At 44.5% G+C, this 16,149-nt stretch overlaps 2 protein-coding genes across 3 annotated transcripts in view; both read right to left on the bottom strand.

Moving 5' to 3' along the window:
* nfatc3b (nuclear factor of activated T cells 3b) overlaps nucleotides 1-4,959 on the bottom strand; it is a 28,189-nt gene extending 23,230 nt beyond the window's left edge. Inside the window, exon 1 of the mRNA XM_084936603.1 lies at nucleotides 4,431-4,959. Within this exon, the coding sequence (XP_084792729.1) occupies nucleotides 4,431-4,503 (73 nt within the window). The 5' untranslated portion in view covers nucleotides 4,504-4,959. The remainder of the gene's footprint in view (nucleotides 1-4,430) is intronic.
* Nucleotides 4,960-6,569: 1,610 nt separating this feature from the next.
* Nucleotides 6,570-15,799, bottom strand: dus2 (dihydrouridine synthase 2). 2 transcript variants are annotated; one of them, XM_084936604.1, is made up of 17 exons: nucleotides 15,691-15,788; nucleotides 15,310-15,357; nucleotides 14,932-15,069; nucleotides 14,020-14,065; nucleotides 13,852-13,943; nucleotides 13,449-13,492; nucleotides 13,267-13,327; nucleotides 13,143-13,190; nucleotides 13,004-13,069; nucleotides 12,327-12,397; nucleotides 11,904-11,990; nucleotides 11,522-11,690; nucleotides 11,277-11,398; nucleotides 11,048-11,188; nucleotides 10,374-10,461; nucleotides 10,179-10,252; nucleotides 6,570-9,184 (listed from the first exon to the last, which is right to left on the bottom strand). In XM_084936604.1, exons 3-17 carry the CDS (start codon nucleotides 15,049-15,051, stop codon nucleotides 8,917-8,919), a joined length of 1,497 nt encoding a protein of 498 aa, XP_084792730.1. In that variant the 5' UTR covers nucleotides 15,052-15,069; nucleotides 15,310-15,357; nucleotides 15,691-15,788; the 3' UTR covers nucleotides 6,570-8,916. The 2 variants fall into 2 exon arrangements, with proteins under 2 accessions (XP_084792730.1, XP_084792731.1); XM_084936605.1 differs by lacking the exon at nucleotides 15,310-15,357 and having other exon boundaries at nucleotides 15,691-15,799.
* Nucleotides 15,800-16,149: the final 350 nt, after the last annotated feature.

Below are 16,149 nucleotides of genomic sequence, written 5' to 3'. Positions count from 1 at the left end.
GTAAGAACCGACTGGTGGGAAATAATAAAGTGTTATTACATATAATAGTAGGACAAAATTTGTCAGGAGCAAACCACAGCTTTGTCTTCATTAGTCATTACTGGCTCAAAATACTCCTTCAAACAAACTCTGAGAAACCACAGAGTGAAAAATGGTCCAAATTCTTTCAACTAAAAACGATCCCCATGTTCTCCCAAAGCTCCTGCTGAGGGTCCACCGCAAACGCCATCGAACAGCAGGAAGAAGACGCCAAAAACAGACCAAACATCTGAGAACCTCCGTCCACAAGACGAGGTTAATCAATAATGTTATTAATATTAGGGCTGCCACGATTAGTCGACTAGTCACGATTACGTCGACTATCAAAATCGTCGACGACTGATTTAATAGTCGACGCGTCGTTTGAAGCTTTGTAAGATCCCAAAAGACGCAGGAATAAGTAGTAGGATTTAAGAGTGTAATAACGGACTGAAACAGAAGATGGCAGCACTGCATGTACAAGGATGCCAGCTGCCGTTAAACCCCGAAGAAGAAGAAGCTGTGTCCCAGAATTCATAGCGCAGCCCAGCTCAGTTTCCAACAATGGCGGCAGCTAGTTAGTTTTAATATTACTCTTATTATTCTTTCTGGGTCACAAAATAAACGTTTAACATATTTTCAGGCGAGAATGTAGCTGTGTAAACCTGAAATATCTGCTCAGTTTATCAAGACACCACATATTTTTAAAAGCGCTCCGACGTTTCCGGAGACGTCTGTTACCCACTAGCTCGATAGCGAGCCGGGGGCAAGGCTCACTAGAGCCCGTGAGAACACCGGACTCCCGGCAAATCGTTTTCAAACCCACCGCCGTCTTTCGCTACTCAGGTTAAACATATATAAGTCACTTAGATAACTTAAAAATGTTATTGTTTGGCTTTTTTCAGTGTTTTATTTGTTCCTGAGTAAATCGGTTTGGCTGAGATTAAAGTTTTTACACAGCTGAATAAACATCAAGCAGACAGCTGATTATCAGAAGTGTGAGATGCTCGAGAATTTACTCCGGTGTCCTGTTATATTTTAGATAGCAAGGAGTTTATTAAACTTCACCGAAACAATCTGCAAATTTCATTAAAGTTTAATAAACTATCATCTTGTCTTTATTTTTAGTTAGCACAGACCGTAACCACTTAAAGCTGTAAGCTAATGATAGTTATATAAGAGCAGATGCTGCTGGTGCAATAAGCTGTACGTTTTACGTCCAATGGATGATGATCTGATTAGTCAACTAATCGCAAAAATAATCGGTGACTAGTCGACTATCAAAATAATCGTTTGTGGCAGCCCTAATTAATATATTATCATTAACCTCAGTTATGATACGGAAAACACTCCGCCAACAGAAACGACACTACATTGAACGACAGACACACAACCAATAACAGACGGCTGAAACAAAGAGCAAACGTCTGGCACAGCAGAAGGAAAACAGCTTGTTTCTAAAAGCAGAATCGGCCATTATGTGGAAATACTTTGGATTTAGCACAGGTGATGTCAACTAAGAACAAACCTAATATCCAAATGAGACGCAGATGTTACAGATGTTACTGTACAGTGGATCAAATCTGACTCTGCTGCATTCATAATTCATCAGTTTTAACAAAGATCTCCGACAGCACTGGCTGAAACCATGACCGAGCCTCCACCGTGTCTCACAGGCTGGAGCCTCACTGTTGGACCTCTCTCCTGACCTCCTCCATCTATACTGGATCTGGATCTATCGCTCCATCAGACCCATTTCAGTCCAATTCTTGTATACGTTTCATACCTCAGCCTTTCCTCCTGCTTCCCTTAATTAAGAATGGATTCTTCTTTTGACACTTTTCATAGATTTAACTAAAGACACAGGTATTTTTGAAACCGGCTCCTAGTAAAGTGTCTGAAGAGCCAATTTAGACCTTCAGAAAGCTTGAACTATTGATAAAGAAAAACGAAAGGGTGGGACCTCCAGCAGGTTAAACATCAAACACAGAAAACACTCAGATCAGGAAACGGCGTCAGCGCATCAGCAAGCAGATAATCAAAGTTATAGCATGAAGGCAGAAGCTGAGCCAGCTGAAGACCCAGCCCTCTGAAAACAAACATCACTCCTAAAAGAAACTTGACCTGCTGACAGTGTGAAACTGACAAGGAGACAAAGGCAGGTTTGGAGCTTGTTGTAATGCAGAAGAATGCCAGCTAGGTGCTTTTAGCTGATGATAAAAATCAGAAGTACCGACAGCACGTCACGCAGGCTTTTCTGCACAGGTATGAGTATGAGGCGTTCCTGAACATATCTCGTCTATGGTGCATCAAATGCAAACAAATGCATAAATGTTTGAAAAATATGACAATTTAAAGTGACCTCTTCTGCTTCGTTCCAGCTTCATGCTTTTATTCTTGGACTCTACTACAGTAGCTGTGTATCAGTAGAACTTCAATACAATCTTTTTATGTTATTCTATGAAAACTCTCACAGGAAGTCGGTTATAATTTTTTATTTTATATCAGGGCTGTCACGGGCAATGCGTTTGTGGAGCTAAAGCTACAGACTCTTAATAAATGAAGTTGGAGAAAACCAAACAAAGCGTACTTTCTTCAAGTGTTAGACATATTAGACAGCTATAGTCTACGATCCGTCTGTTGTATTCTTTCACATTTTATCCAATTAAATTCAATTTTATTTATACAGCGCCAAATCACAACAGTCGCCTAAAGGCGCTGCAATATCTGGCATCATCTATTTCTATGACAGATGCCATACAGAAGTAGAGTGTATTCCAGTCCCCTTTCTGATTGGTTGCCCCTCAGTAACCAAGCATTTAAACAGCATGCTGTTATGAGTATATCAGCCACGAGAAACTGAAAATACAACTAATTCTCAATTTCCGGAACGTTGCAAAAAGACTTCTTAGTCAGGGGTTTTTTCCATTTAAATCAGAGTTTTTGGGCGACGCCTTTGTTATCATAGTGAAAAGCATCTTCCTGTTATTTCTGACCGTTTGATAAACAAATGTATTTTATGTATGACTAAATTAAACCCTCCCTTTGTATTTTGTTTTTTAAAATGACGATCTGGTGATTTTCCTTCCAACATGATTGGTGGGGAGTAAATTTTTAACGAGCAGGAAACCACCCGATAGATTTCGGGTTACACACACAAGACTTAAAGCCACCAACACGCCACATACGTTGCTATTCGTGGACATTAATTCAAAACTGCAACTTCCTCTTACTTCGATGTGTTATAAATGTTTGCCCACTGGCTATTTGATGAATCAACTGATTACCTTTTTTTTTCAAATCAAGTTTGAACAAAGTTAATATTTTTGACTTTTATGCTGAAGTCTGGGGTAAAGTGAGGTTTCTGTGATTTTTTTCTCCTATTTTCTGAATCTTATTTTCCATAAATTGATTTATTGAAAAATAAAATGAAGATAAGATGTTAAATAAAAGCCAACATTAAGAGCTTTTGCAGTAAAGGTCAGATGACGTAAACGTTAAAATATCTGTTAATGGTTTTCAGTTCAGACATCATTGATCTGCTGATTGATCGGTAAGTCTATCAATAAGTCAGGCAGGAAGTGAAGAAGCTGGTTTGGCCCTCTATTCACCTCCTGATCCACATTTATCAGCAGACAGCTGATGTGTCACGTCAACCAAAACACAAAATCACAACATCCGGTCGGGATTTTCAAGGTAAAATCGCGCAAAGTATTAGACTATGGTGACGTGTTTCTGGACTGTTTTCGGATTATAAAAAGATTACTGACTAAAATAATCATTAATCACTGTCGTAGCTGCTTGAAATACGGGAACTGTAATCCTTGTCATTAGACAAACAGCTACAGGTCATTAAATCTGTCATTTAGACAAACGGCTATAGTTTACACAGTAAATTTAGTAGATTATTACAAAGCTGTTTATTATTACACCATAAAATACAGTGCAAGGAGATAAAACTGTGCCAGTCATGCTCATATTTCTATTTTAGCATTTTAACATTTTAAACAATGAATATGTTTTGAGACTATTTCAAATGAGTAGAGTACTTTATAGGAAAAGGAATTGTATATATTTGACAAAAATTTTAAGGAAATGTAAAAGAACATCTCAGATAGTCCAATGTCTACTTGCTACTGGTGGAACATTTATTAAAAAATGTAATGTAATGCCTTGATTATACTGATTTAAACCTTATGGGGAACCCAGCGGGAAAAAAATCTAGAAATATTCACCACAAAATAAAAAATGAACATCTGACAAGTTTTGCGGCAGCTTCAAAAGTCTCAGTCCAGTTTCGTGCCGTGTTTTATTTTGAAGGCCAAAGCCGTTCACCTCCGGTGGCGCCCCCTTTAGCTCTAGCTTGACGCCGCCGACAAATTGCTAACTAACGTCGAGAAAATGACACGTACCTGCCGTTTGCCTGCCGTCTTCCTCAAAGATGAGTCTGAAGTCCAGCTCCTCCGCGCAGTTTACTGTGGACATTGAAGTGAACAGAGCCGAAAATGTCCCCCAGCGGAAGCCGTGCAGCCGACCTGTCTGCCTGCCTGTCTTTAAAAGTGACCTGTCTCACTCACTGACATCCGACTGAGAGCAGAACTCTGTTTTTAACTGACCCGCCGAACGAAACGACGACTGAATCCGAGCTAAAAGTTGGCCGGCGGCATGTGACGGCTCAGTAAACACGCCTGCGGTCTGCCTTGCTGGAGCACAATGGTCCCATTATCCGCGCTAACTTGTTGTCCTCGCGGCTCCTGCTCGCGTTCACTTTTTACGCTCCTCCAGCTTGATCCGTTTGCTGCCTTCACGGCCGCCTCGGAAACCCCAATACATCGTGTTTACGCGTGACCGGGGCTTTTTGAAAACGGTCCCATTCAGCCAAAAGTGAAAATGGGCAGGGTTTATATACTGCCAAAAGTGGAAATAAAGAGTTTGATCTAAACGTTGTTTACTTTTTATGTTTGTTTATTTTTTCTAAATAAACCTTAGCTGTGATATCTTGGTGTGGCATGTCATAGATGTGTGTGGCAAGTATCAAACAGGAAGTTAACCCTGAAAACAAAAAACTTTATTGTACCATTTATTTAACAATTTAAAAGACTGCATTTTTATTTATCTATTTATTATTATTTTTAACTGTGGTACTGCATGAGGAAGTCAGGAGTAGCAGAGAAGCATATGAAGTGGTGCTGTGTGTGATGGGAGGGGATTCCCATTTGGATGGGGTCAAGCATCCAAAGTAACGGAGGAAGGAAAAGAAGGAAGACCTCAGAGGAGGTTCGATGATGTAGTGCAGGACAACATGCAGAGGGATGGAGTGACAGAGGAGCATGCTGGGATAGGAGAAGATGGAGGCAGATGGTCGACTGCGACAACCCCTGGTGTCATAACAGGTTTTCAATTCATAAAAATAAAGATTACACCAGTCAGATATTCAGAACCCTCGAATTCCTTTTAAAAACAGCTAATGTGTTTCATCATGTCTGAGCTATAATTTCAAAATAAGATCTTTAAGACATGGTTCATTTGTCTCCAGCTGCTGTAAGAATACATCTGTTTTTGTAAGCAGAGCATTTATTATTACTGCCTCTTTTTATATAATCCAATAATTGATTCATGAACAGAAATATAACTTAAATATGTTCCCCCCGCTTTTGTAGTCAGAAACTGCTGATCTGTAGCAGTTCCTGTGTTCATATTTAAAGTGCAGCACTGTAGTATCTCTCCATGCACCTTGCTGCTAACCTTGGACTTCCTTTTTCAGCTGTGAGACGTTAGTTTCCTGTGTGGCCTCACCCAACTTCATCTTGTTTTCCACTGAGCAGCTGACAGCAAGCTGCCATGTGCTTTTAGAAAGCCTCCACAGGGTGTTCCTCTCCTTAATTATGACCATTTTTTCAGGCCCACAGCTTCACATTGCACCTTCGAGTCCCCTCCCAGAGATCAGCAGGCGCCTGGAAACCGTATTTCGCAGCGCCCCTGAAGGCCCCATCAGACCGCCCTAATTTGACGTCAGCAGCAGGATGTCTTCACCTCACAGGTTCAGCTCAGGACTTCACGGGACTCGTTAAACACAAGGGGCGGTTTTATTTTAACACCATGTGGCACACCTGTGTAGTGACGCTCGTGTTCTGCGTGCAGAAGCTCTGAGCTCTGAACTCACCTGACCTCAGGTGAGTTCAGGTGAAGCAAGTACAGGCCCAGGCTACGTGAAACATGTCACACAGGAAGCTAAAGGTTTTAAAACTGCATGAATTTCGAAGTCAGCCCAGGAAAACTCTCACCTGCCGGTTCATGAACCGGACCTCAGGTCCAGGTGTGGGTTGGGTGACCAGGTGACCCTCTTTATGAGGGACTGCCGAGCATTGTTATCCCCGGGCCTCCACATCATACAGCGACACCACAGAGATGTGCTGATCTGTGGATGAAGGTCGACACAAATGACAGAAAATTGAGAAATAATTTTTAATAATTATTGATCGCATTCTCCTGAGATTTTCTGAGCACGTCCTGAACCGAAAGTTGATCAAATATGAGTTAATAAAACCACAGAATTTTTCTTCTTTAATGTCATGCTCATGTTTGCTAAAGATCAGAACAGTGAGAAGGAAAGAGGAGAGGCATAGACTGTATGTGAAAGATGGACACAGCTCACATGTTGGTTCATGGAGTGAATATTAAAGCCTCCGTTTTAACATTTTTGGCTGCCACCATGCTGGTTAGTGGGACCCAGAAGTGACCATGTTTAGACAACAGTGTGGAGTATTCATTTATCAGCTAATGAGAACGAGCTGCATTCATATACAGTATGGGAGCGCCTGCAAATTAGTGCGGAAATAGAATTTCACTCATGACAAAAAACAAACAAAAAAAATGCTCCAAACAACACAAACACGGTCCAGAGGTCCAGTTCAGGGACTCCAGTTCAGGGACTCCAGTTACCAGAGGTGAAGCCTAACAGACAGCTAGCAGCTACAGCCGCCTGTGTCACCATCCGCCGGTGTCACCATCCGCCTATCAGGCCAGAGAGGCCACGCCCCGAATAGTTCGAACTTTCAGCCTTTATGCAGTTTACACAGTGACTCCCCAACTGCACAGGTGTTATAAAGAGAACACATCTGTAGAGACCGAAGTTTGTGTATCAGGCTGTAAGCGTGTTCATATCTCCAGCAAAGTTTTAACATGGGAGTCTATGGGATGGACTCACTGCGGGAGCCTCTAGTGGATGTTAGAGGAACTGCAGCTTTTTGTGCCTCATCGCTGGATTCAATAATTGTAAAAACAGTCAGTTGTGTAGCCAGTCATGTTTTTGAGTTTAGAAATTTTGGAGCTAGTTTGATAATTATTTTTCTTTCATCTGACTGTGCAGAAAGTTCTGAACACGAGCAGAAATCCTGCTGCAACAAAACAAGCGATTAAAGTTCTGGGTTTAAAATCCAATTAAATTCAGATATTACTGAGGGGAAAATGAGCCACATGCACATTTGTTTAACAGAGACGACCTCTTTAATGGAGGCAAACATAGCCTGAGCCAGTGTTAATGAAAAGTGTCCAAAATGATTTCTATGACTCGTCATTATGAACAGCTGAGCTCTGTGAGGACAGATCCACCAGGCTGCACATGCTTTAATTCAACTTGCAGACAAAGAAAAGCACAGGTTGTTCCTTTGGCATGAACATAAAACATGACATCATTTGGCAGATTTTATACCTTAAAACAAAGAAGATCATGAGATCAAAACAAGTTCACAAAGTGTGGCAGTCAGTATTTACTGAGAGGCGAGAAGCCGCACAAATCACAGACGTTTGAGGCTCTTCCGCAAATCATGAACAAAAGACAGAGTAAGGCACTGGGTGTTAAAACGGCTTTCTGCAACGCTCTAAAGATTCAACTTTGAATTGAAAAGTTGAGCACCGCCCTCTTCTTTCACCTGTCCAGCACCGAGATATCTACAGGCAGGCGCTCTGATGCTCCAGCTGCACAGCGTCGTCCACTCAGCTCATACCAGACTGACAGGAATCACTAACGAGCAGCCACAGGATTGCATTTATTCCAGGATCTGACTCAGATTTTAGGCCGATCTCTAAAACCGTCGCTCACCTGCTGCAGGACGCGTGTGTGAAATGTTCGTCTGGCACCTCTGGTGAGGTTTTTCATTAAAGCCTCACATGTACGCAGGAGCTCGATGTTTGTGCCCGCTTTCCTTTATCCAACAGCCGTTTGTCTGTAAATTATAAGGACCCGGGCTGGAGACGAGCAGCTGCAGTGATGAAACTGTAACGGTGAAGCTGCTGACTGTTGTTGTTACCCTCACCTGCGGCCGGGAGAGATCGGGGTTACTAACGGGAGAAATGAGCTTCTTTTGAAGGGGGCGGGGCTCTCCCTCAGAGACAGAGTGGCGCTCCTCCTGGCAGGTGAGGTGTTCTGGACCCTTCCTGGAGAGATCATGCCCTCCCCACCACCCCAGAAGAGAGCTGGAGGAGGTCTGTGTTTAATTTAATCTTCTCTTATCAAACACCCGAGGCTCTCACACTGGATAGTGTCTGTTCTGCAGGTAGGACACCGAGTGATGGCTACGCCACGCGCGAGACGTTTCATATAAAACCCAGCGAGTTCTGATGGGTTTTAACCGCGTGCATTAGGAGGCGTGGCTCCCCGCACACGTGCAGACATCCACAGGACAGACGCGGATCAGCGGCATGGTTAACGGGACTAAACGATCAGACCTGAGCTGTGAGACGAATGTCAGCCGTGCTGGGTTTAAAAAAATATTTACTTTGAGTTTAAATCAGATGAAGTGATGAATAATAAAAAAAATAAAACTGTGAGCACAAACTCAGAGTTCATTTCTGGGTTAAATGTCTGATCATGCAGGTCATTGCCAGCTGTTAAACTCCTCACAGGCTCTCCCGCTGGCTCGGAGGCGGAGCCTCTTGGTGACTGTCACCGTTCGTTACCACGGCGACCTCTGAGGTTTGTTGCAGGACGTCGCTTACGTGCCGTTTCCTACTCCTCTCTTCCTCTGCGGCGCCGTTCACCTTCCCCTCCCTCTTCCTTTTGCAGACCAGGCCGGAGTCTTCCTCGCCGATCCGTCCCTCTGGTACTCCCAGAACTCGCAGGCAGACGATGGCGGCCGCTTGCTCTGCAAACTTCTTTGACTTTTCCCTGAAAGACGGCGAGATAGTTTTAGCCCAAAGCGCAGCAGACTCAAGAAATCACGACTGCGATCAAATTTTCAATTCCGGTTCATTTCTTGGAGGTTTTCCGCACTCTGAGCGGAAGCTGGAAAAACATCCTCACGATGTCTTTAAATAAACATATTCTAATTCTCTTCAGTTACTTTGTGTCATTTCAAAATGAAATCTGGAGCTGAAATGAGTCACTTGGTGTCAGACGGGGACAACACCGTGTCTACTTTTGATAATCTGTATGAAACTTTCTATTTTCACACTTTCAGTCGTGCCTGTTGTGAGAAGCTAATGTGGTCAGAACTGTAGGAGGGGGCGCTCAACCACACGAGACGTCGCAATAACCGTAGGAAATGAGCGAGCACAGATATTTGTGAGGAGGCGGGAGCGCTCAGGGGATCAGAGCCGTGCAGTTTATTCCACAAGCTGACATTTTGTCACCGAGGTGCTTAAAGAGGGCTCAGAGACGCCATTCCTGTCATCTTCCTGTCCGCCTCAGCGTTCCCGACTCTTCACAACTTACTTCAGGAGTATAGATTCCCTGCCGGCTGTTCAGCTGCTAAATGATGCAACTATCCAAACAGCCAATCACACGGCAGCAATTCAGTGCATGTAGCAACAGAAAAGAGCATCAATAAAAAAGGTGGAGGCGGGTTGCAAAACGGCTTGCATGCAGGCTAAAAATCTGATTTGAGATTTGTCAGCTGGACATGAAGGAGGACAACAGCTGAGAGTTCTCCAGGATTGAGCCAATGCTCGGCACAGTCCATCCGTCCAAAAACAGAAGCCTGAACCACCGGTCAACAACCGGTGAACTCAGGAGACTTTCAGAGCTGCTCAGAAGAACCCAACAAGAAACTTTGCCGGTTGTGCGGAGGGAAAGATATGAGCCTTGCTGGTGTTTCGCACATTAGCGGCCTCGCTGTGACTGAACACAGCTACAGAGCAGAAGCACTGAAGTTTGTACTCACCACAGTGAAGATCTGTACTTCTTCTGCGCGACGGTCACTGTGGACTGAAAGGCTCGGTCCTGAGCGCGCTGCACCTGAAAAACACACACACACACACACACACACACCTCTTAGAACCGCACAAATCATTCACGCCGTCACATTCGGGAACGAAGGCGAACATTTCTGTGGATGTGAAGCTTTGCGTTTTCTCACCGTCTCGTACTGCGGCTGCTCCACTTTCTCCTTACGGCTCCACTCGAGCAGGAACATCTTCGGAGTGATTTGAGGAGGATACTCTCTCCTGCAACCAAACACATCAAATCCACCAAGTTTCACTTTAGTCCACGCAGGCAGACGGGCAGCGGCGTCCAGCCCGCTGTCATCCCCGGGTGTCAGTTAGTACCGCCTCGTTACAGCTGCTCGTTTTCTCTCGAGGCGTGGTTTGGTGCATGTAACAGTGACACGTTCCCTGAACCTACTGAGTAGTTCTTAGTGCCCAAACATAACCAGCAGGTGGAAGTGAACAAGCTGTGTCCACACCGCCCGCTGGTCTTCAGGCTGACGGCCAAATCCTGATTTTTAGATAAAAATAAAGCGGTGTGGTTCCTTAAGGTTAAACTGGGGAACAAAAGTTAGCAGAACTCCCAGACCGTGTTTATCAAAGGTGGACAAATCAGCCACAAGCGCATTTCCAGTTAAAAGCGTCGTGGCATGAATTCATCAAATAACACTGCATAAATATTTTGTGCTGAGGTCTCTGGAAAATCACAACACCTCTAAAAACGTGGTGCACTTGCCTTTCACGGCCGGCTCTACGAGCTGCTGCGTAAACCATGAGAATCATCTCCAGCTACAAACGAGGAGCTGAAAACGTGTTTTTCACTCACCGTTCGAACTTGACGGCCATGGCGGTGACGTCTCCGTCCGTGACGGGTCGCTCCGGCTGGCTGCCGCTCTGCAGGGCGTCCCTCCGAGCCTGCAGCTGTTCCTGAGTCTGCCGGTAAAACTCCTGCAGCCCGTACGCCTCGCTGCAACACGTCAGCACCACATCACACCACACCCACCCTACGTACATACACATCTGACACTGCTGCAAACAAACAAACAGTGCTGCACCTGATCTCAGCGTTGGTCTGCGCCGCCTGCACCTGCTTCCCCAGAGGAGACTCCACCTTGTCTCTGAGCATCTGACACAGACAGTACTTTGTGTTGAAGGCATTGTTGTCGTATTGAATCGCCTGTGAAGCACCAAAGAATCACAAACAACATCTGTGGCAATCAACAAAACGCCAAACGTGCTCAAAGCTTCTCCAAAGAGAGAATTTTATTCTGCATCTTCACGAGCTGCACTTCAAACTCACGTATTTGAGGTAGTCCTCCATGACCTTCTCCAAAGGAAGCGCTCCCTGGCTGCGGAACAGTGACGCGTTCCACATGGCGGCGCGGGCCAGCATCACCGACGAGGCGCCCGTCGCCTTTCTGAACTCCTCTATGTTGGCGTTGGTCTTCACGTGATCCAGAGAGCCTCCGCTGAAGGAGACACAGGACAGCGGACGGTTTAATGACTCCAGGTCTTAGTGTTGCGTTTAGGAACGCTGGTATTTAAGATTCTCTTTACTGAGGACAGAAACCACACGGCTCTGTCCTCAGAGGAGCTGCTGTTCTCTCCTAACAGGGCCAAGCTCTCGATCTCAAGCCAAGAATGGCGTTCAAACACATGAGCGGGAGCTGACTGTTACTCACTTTGCGATGACGGGGATGGAGACGGCCTGAGCGACGGCCTGAATGTAATCACAGTGGACAGGATGTCTGGGACGCTCCTCCTTAAACCTGAACAACAACGAGACGCAGACGTCCGTCAGCGACAGCCAAAAGAAATCCAACAGGAAGCAGTTCGAGACTTTTCCAGGCTCCTTATTGGCTCCTTTTGTTTGACACCGTAAACAGGTTGTTGTTCGGTTTTGGAAAGCTGGTGCAGTAAAAGTTATTTTTAAAAAATATTATGAGATGTTTTTCTAACTTTCTCATATTTTAGATGCAAAGCAAAGATAATCAGAGGATGAACTGGCCTCGTTATAATTAATTATGTATACGAGTTGGATGACTGCATGAAACTGTACTCTGCTTCTCCGTAACTGAAGTTTTCACACTCCTGAAGCAGTTTACCTGCCGTGAACGGCGACCGCAGCGACGCCCGTCCTCTCGATCCTTCGGACCAGACTGACCGTTTCCTCCAGCTGGAACCAAAGAACAGCGAAGATTAAACATCTGCAGTAAGTATTTACCCCCCTCCTCATGTATTCTTCTGCACATGTGGCCCACTGAAGGGATCGCAAACACCTGACTTCTCAGTGTCGAGGCTGGAACAGTTATCGGGTTTAGGGGGCAGTTACTTTTGCACACGGGCAGTTAGGTTTGGATAACTTTCTCTTAATGAATGAAACCATCATTTAAAAACTGCATGTTGCGTGTAGCGTGCAGCCAACCACGATCAGACGTACAAACACGCAGAGCTGAGGCGAAACAGAAAGCTGGGTCTCTCTGAGCGAGCACTTTGACTGCACGGTGCAAGGCAGCAAGTAAAACACGCACTTGCAGATTTGTTGCTGCATATTACCGCATGCTGCAACAAACAGGGCAGAGGTGGGGCTGTGTGCATGCAGAGGGTGCAAGGCACATGACATTTCATTTTTTAAGGATGGGGTCTCACAAGACCTTAAAATACAAGGTAAAGGGAAACGCCCTCCACAGTGCACAGGGGTGAGCTCACATTAACACTGAAACATACGCCTATGAATAAGATAACAGAGTGAAGGTGAGGAAGTGAAACATTCACGTCTTACTGAGGGCAGGATTCGGATTTTACACGTCACCGGGATGGAAACTCCTGTCACGAGCGTCCTCAGGATCTGAGGTGAAGACCAAAGTCAGAATTAAAAACATTCCTTTTATCCTGACGTGATCTCTTAGCTCACAGCTCACCGCTTCGATCTTATCAGGATCCGACAGGAGAGCAGCTCCCATCCCGCCCTGCAGGACAGCAGAGGTCAGAGGTCAGCCACAGGGACAGAGGGTCACAGCGTCAGTGGGAGGCGACTGGACTCACCTTGGTGGAATACTCCTTTGGACAGCCCATGTTCACGTCGACAGCAGCCACATCCTTCTCCCTGTGAGGAAGCAGCTTGTTATCACAAAGTAAGTTTAAAGTTACTGTAACGAGGAAGGCGGTGCAGAGCTTGACGGCACGAGCACTTCACTCACAACAAAAAGAGTCAACTTTGAACTCACACGAGTCGGGCCACAGCCAACGCTCTGTCCGGGTCAGCGGTTCCCTGAAAGACAAAAGGAAGACTGTGTTCGAGGTTTCCCCTTACACACTGTTCATATTTCATGTCTTCACAGCACGTTTAACCTCCCCAATAATAAGTGCCAATCCTGAATTTTGAACTACAGATGCATTTAGGACGTCTGACATAATAAATGGAAGATTAATCCTTCAATACTGTTTCAGAGAGCAGCCTCACATACTGTTTGGGTCAAACAGTATGTGAGATTGACCCTGTGACCCGTCTCTGCAGAGGACCAATCAGACTTATCGTTTCCATGGCAAACAATAAGCACAAAGCCAATAAAGTAATTTTGTTTCTCCACATCGATGCCATTCTGCTCGCTTATAAGCTTCCAGTCTCACCATCTGGAAGACGACGTTGCCCTTCTCCCTCTCACAGGTCCTGAACATCACTCGGTCATCCGGAGCCACGAAATCCACCGTCTCCAGCACGTCTGATGCACACACAGTTATGAGAAAGGTCTGAATGAACAGCCGGTATGAAGGGCAGCGAAAGGCACAGATTCTTACCGTTTACCACTCTCTGACACTGGGCCATTTTGATGTCAATCAGCTCCTGCAACAGACACCAAAGGGTCAAGGGGGAACTATTCGGATTTTACTTATTTCTTATCATACATTTCCCTCTTCTTGTGGTCAACATGACCCAAGTTGCGTCAGGTTGCTGTAAACACTCCATCTTAGCAGTTTTTCATTTAAGAAATGTGGCTAAGTTAAGCCCTATTTTATCTCGCTCTGAACTGGAGATTGCTATACGTGCATTTATTTCCTCATGCTTGGACTATTGTAACTCTTTGTTTATGTGTCTAAGCAAAGGTTCCCTGGATCATCTGCAGGTTGTGCAAAACGCTGCAGCTAGGCTTTTAACAAAGTATTCACATGTGACACCGTTGCTATTTCAGCTACACTGGCTTCCTGTTGAATTTAGAGTTCATTTTAAGATCCTGGTCTTGACATTTAGAGCCTTGCCTGGACTGGCACCAGCCTACATCTCTGATCTGCTACAGCCCGATGTCCCCAGCAGGTCCCTGAGGTCATCTGATCAGGGCTTACTTGCTATAAAACAGACTAAGATGAGAACTAAGGTTGACGGAGCTTTTGCCACTGTGGCCCAGAGACTGGGGAACTCTCTCCCTCAGACATTAAGAACTGTGGACTCAGTAGTTGTTTTTAAAAAAAAAACAACTCAAAACTCACCTTTTTAAAACAGTTTTTGGTTAAATTTCTGCCTGTTTTATATTGTCTGTTTTACCCTTTTATTATTTGTTATCTTATGTGCAGCACTTTGTGACTGTCTAGAAAGGTGCTATATAAATATAATTTTATTTATTATTTATTTTTTCACCACTCTTTGCTCTGTATGATGTCACAGAGAGGGGATAATCCTAATATGGTCACCAAGGATACAGCCTCTGTCCTCACCTCACAGTAAACCACATCAGCTCCGTAGTCCAGAGCGAGCAGCCTCATGGGCAGAGTCCCCACTCGCACCATGGGAGCCAGGGCGGTGATGTTATTGAAGCTCAGCCGGCCTGCTGCCATCGTGGCGGCTCAGTCGTCCTGCCAAGACCACACAGGACCCAACGGTCAGAGACCCTCCTCTTAAACGGCTGGGTTTCAACTATCCAGAGGTGCTGGCATGTTTAGCCGCATTTTCACAACAACACAAAACTCCTTTTAAAAATCAGCTGATTTAAGGCGGTTTCGGTTCTAACACAAGTGGATATAACTGAAAGAAGTATGTTTAATGCATTAATTGACACCATTGAAACAAATCAATACAAATAACAACATTCCTACCTTTTAGTGTTGCTTTGGATCAATTAGCTTCTCCTACAGGTCGACAACCTGGTCAGATTATCAGACCTAAAGTTAGAATTTCACTTGAATTTTTTCAATTATCTGCTAACTATCTGCGCCGAATTAACCTTATTGAGATGCTTATTGTAGAAAAGTTAGATTCATGCTCTCTGGTAGCTTTCCGATAGCGAACAAGCGATAAACGTTTTAACTGCAATTTTTGTGCACAGAGTTTGGCAGAGCGGCTAGCCAAGCTACGTTAGCATTCTAGCTAATTGCTTAACTGTGTTTCCGTCACGAGCTGAAAACAGGCGTTAGTACGGAAGCGACAGCTGCGATCATACAGAAGTTTTTATCTCTACGTTTAAATCAAATCTTTACCGGCATTTGTCCTCAGGTGCTGACGACAGCGGCTCTCGTGCTCATGTGGGGAAGAATAAAGCGTGCTGCAGTTTAAACTTCCTGTTTAGGTATCTACGTCATCACGTCGTTCATCTTCGCGACACCTTCAGTAGAGCAGAATCTATATTTATAGTTTTCATTTTAAATAAAAATAATAATAAAAATAAAATTCAGCAAAAACAAAAAAACCTCTGAGGTTAAGGAAACATAAATATATAATATTACAAAATATTACAAAATATTACAAATTTAATCAATATATTTAACTTTTTTGTTGCTGTTGTTGATTTGCCCCTCTACTCTCTATTCTGGAATTTTCTCTTGCGTTTTAATCTTATAAAATCAGATTTTTTTTCCCCACCCAGAATCGCTTTTAATCACCTGCCCCATAATTTCTTGGCTCCACCCCCAGCAGCTGACGCATCCACAGCCGGCACA

The sequence above is a fragment of the Perissodus microlepis genome, chromosome 7 (genome assembly GCF_051167445.1).
Source record: "Perissodus microlepis isolate ML-2025 ecotype Zambia chromosome 7, ASM5116744v1, whole genome shotgun sequence".
NCBI classification, from domain to species: Eukaryota; Metazoa; Chordata; class Actinopteri; order Cichliformes; family Cichlidae; genus Perissodus; species Perissodus microlepis.
The sequence above is the reverse complement of the archived record's forward strand: the minus strand, read 5'-3'. Positions and strand labels throughout refer to the sequence as shown.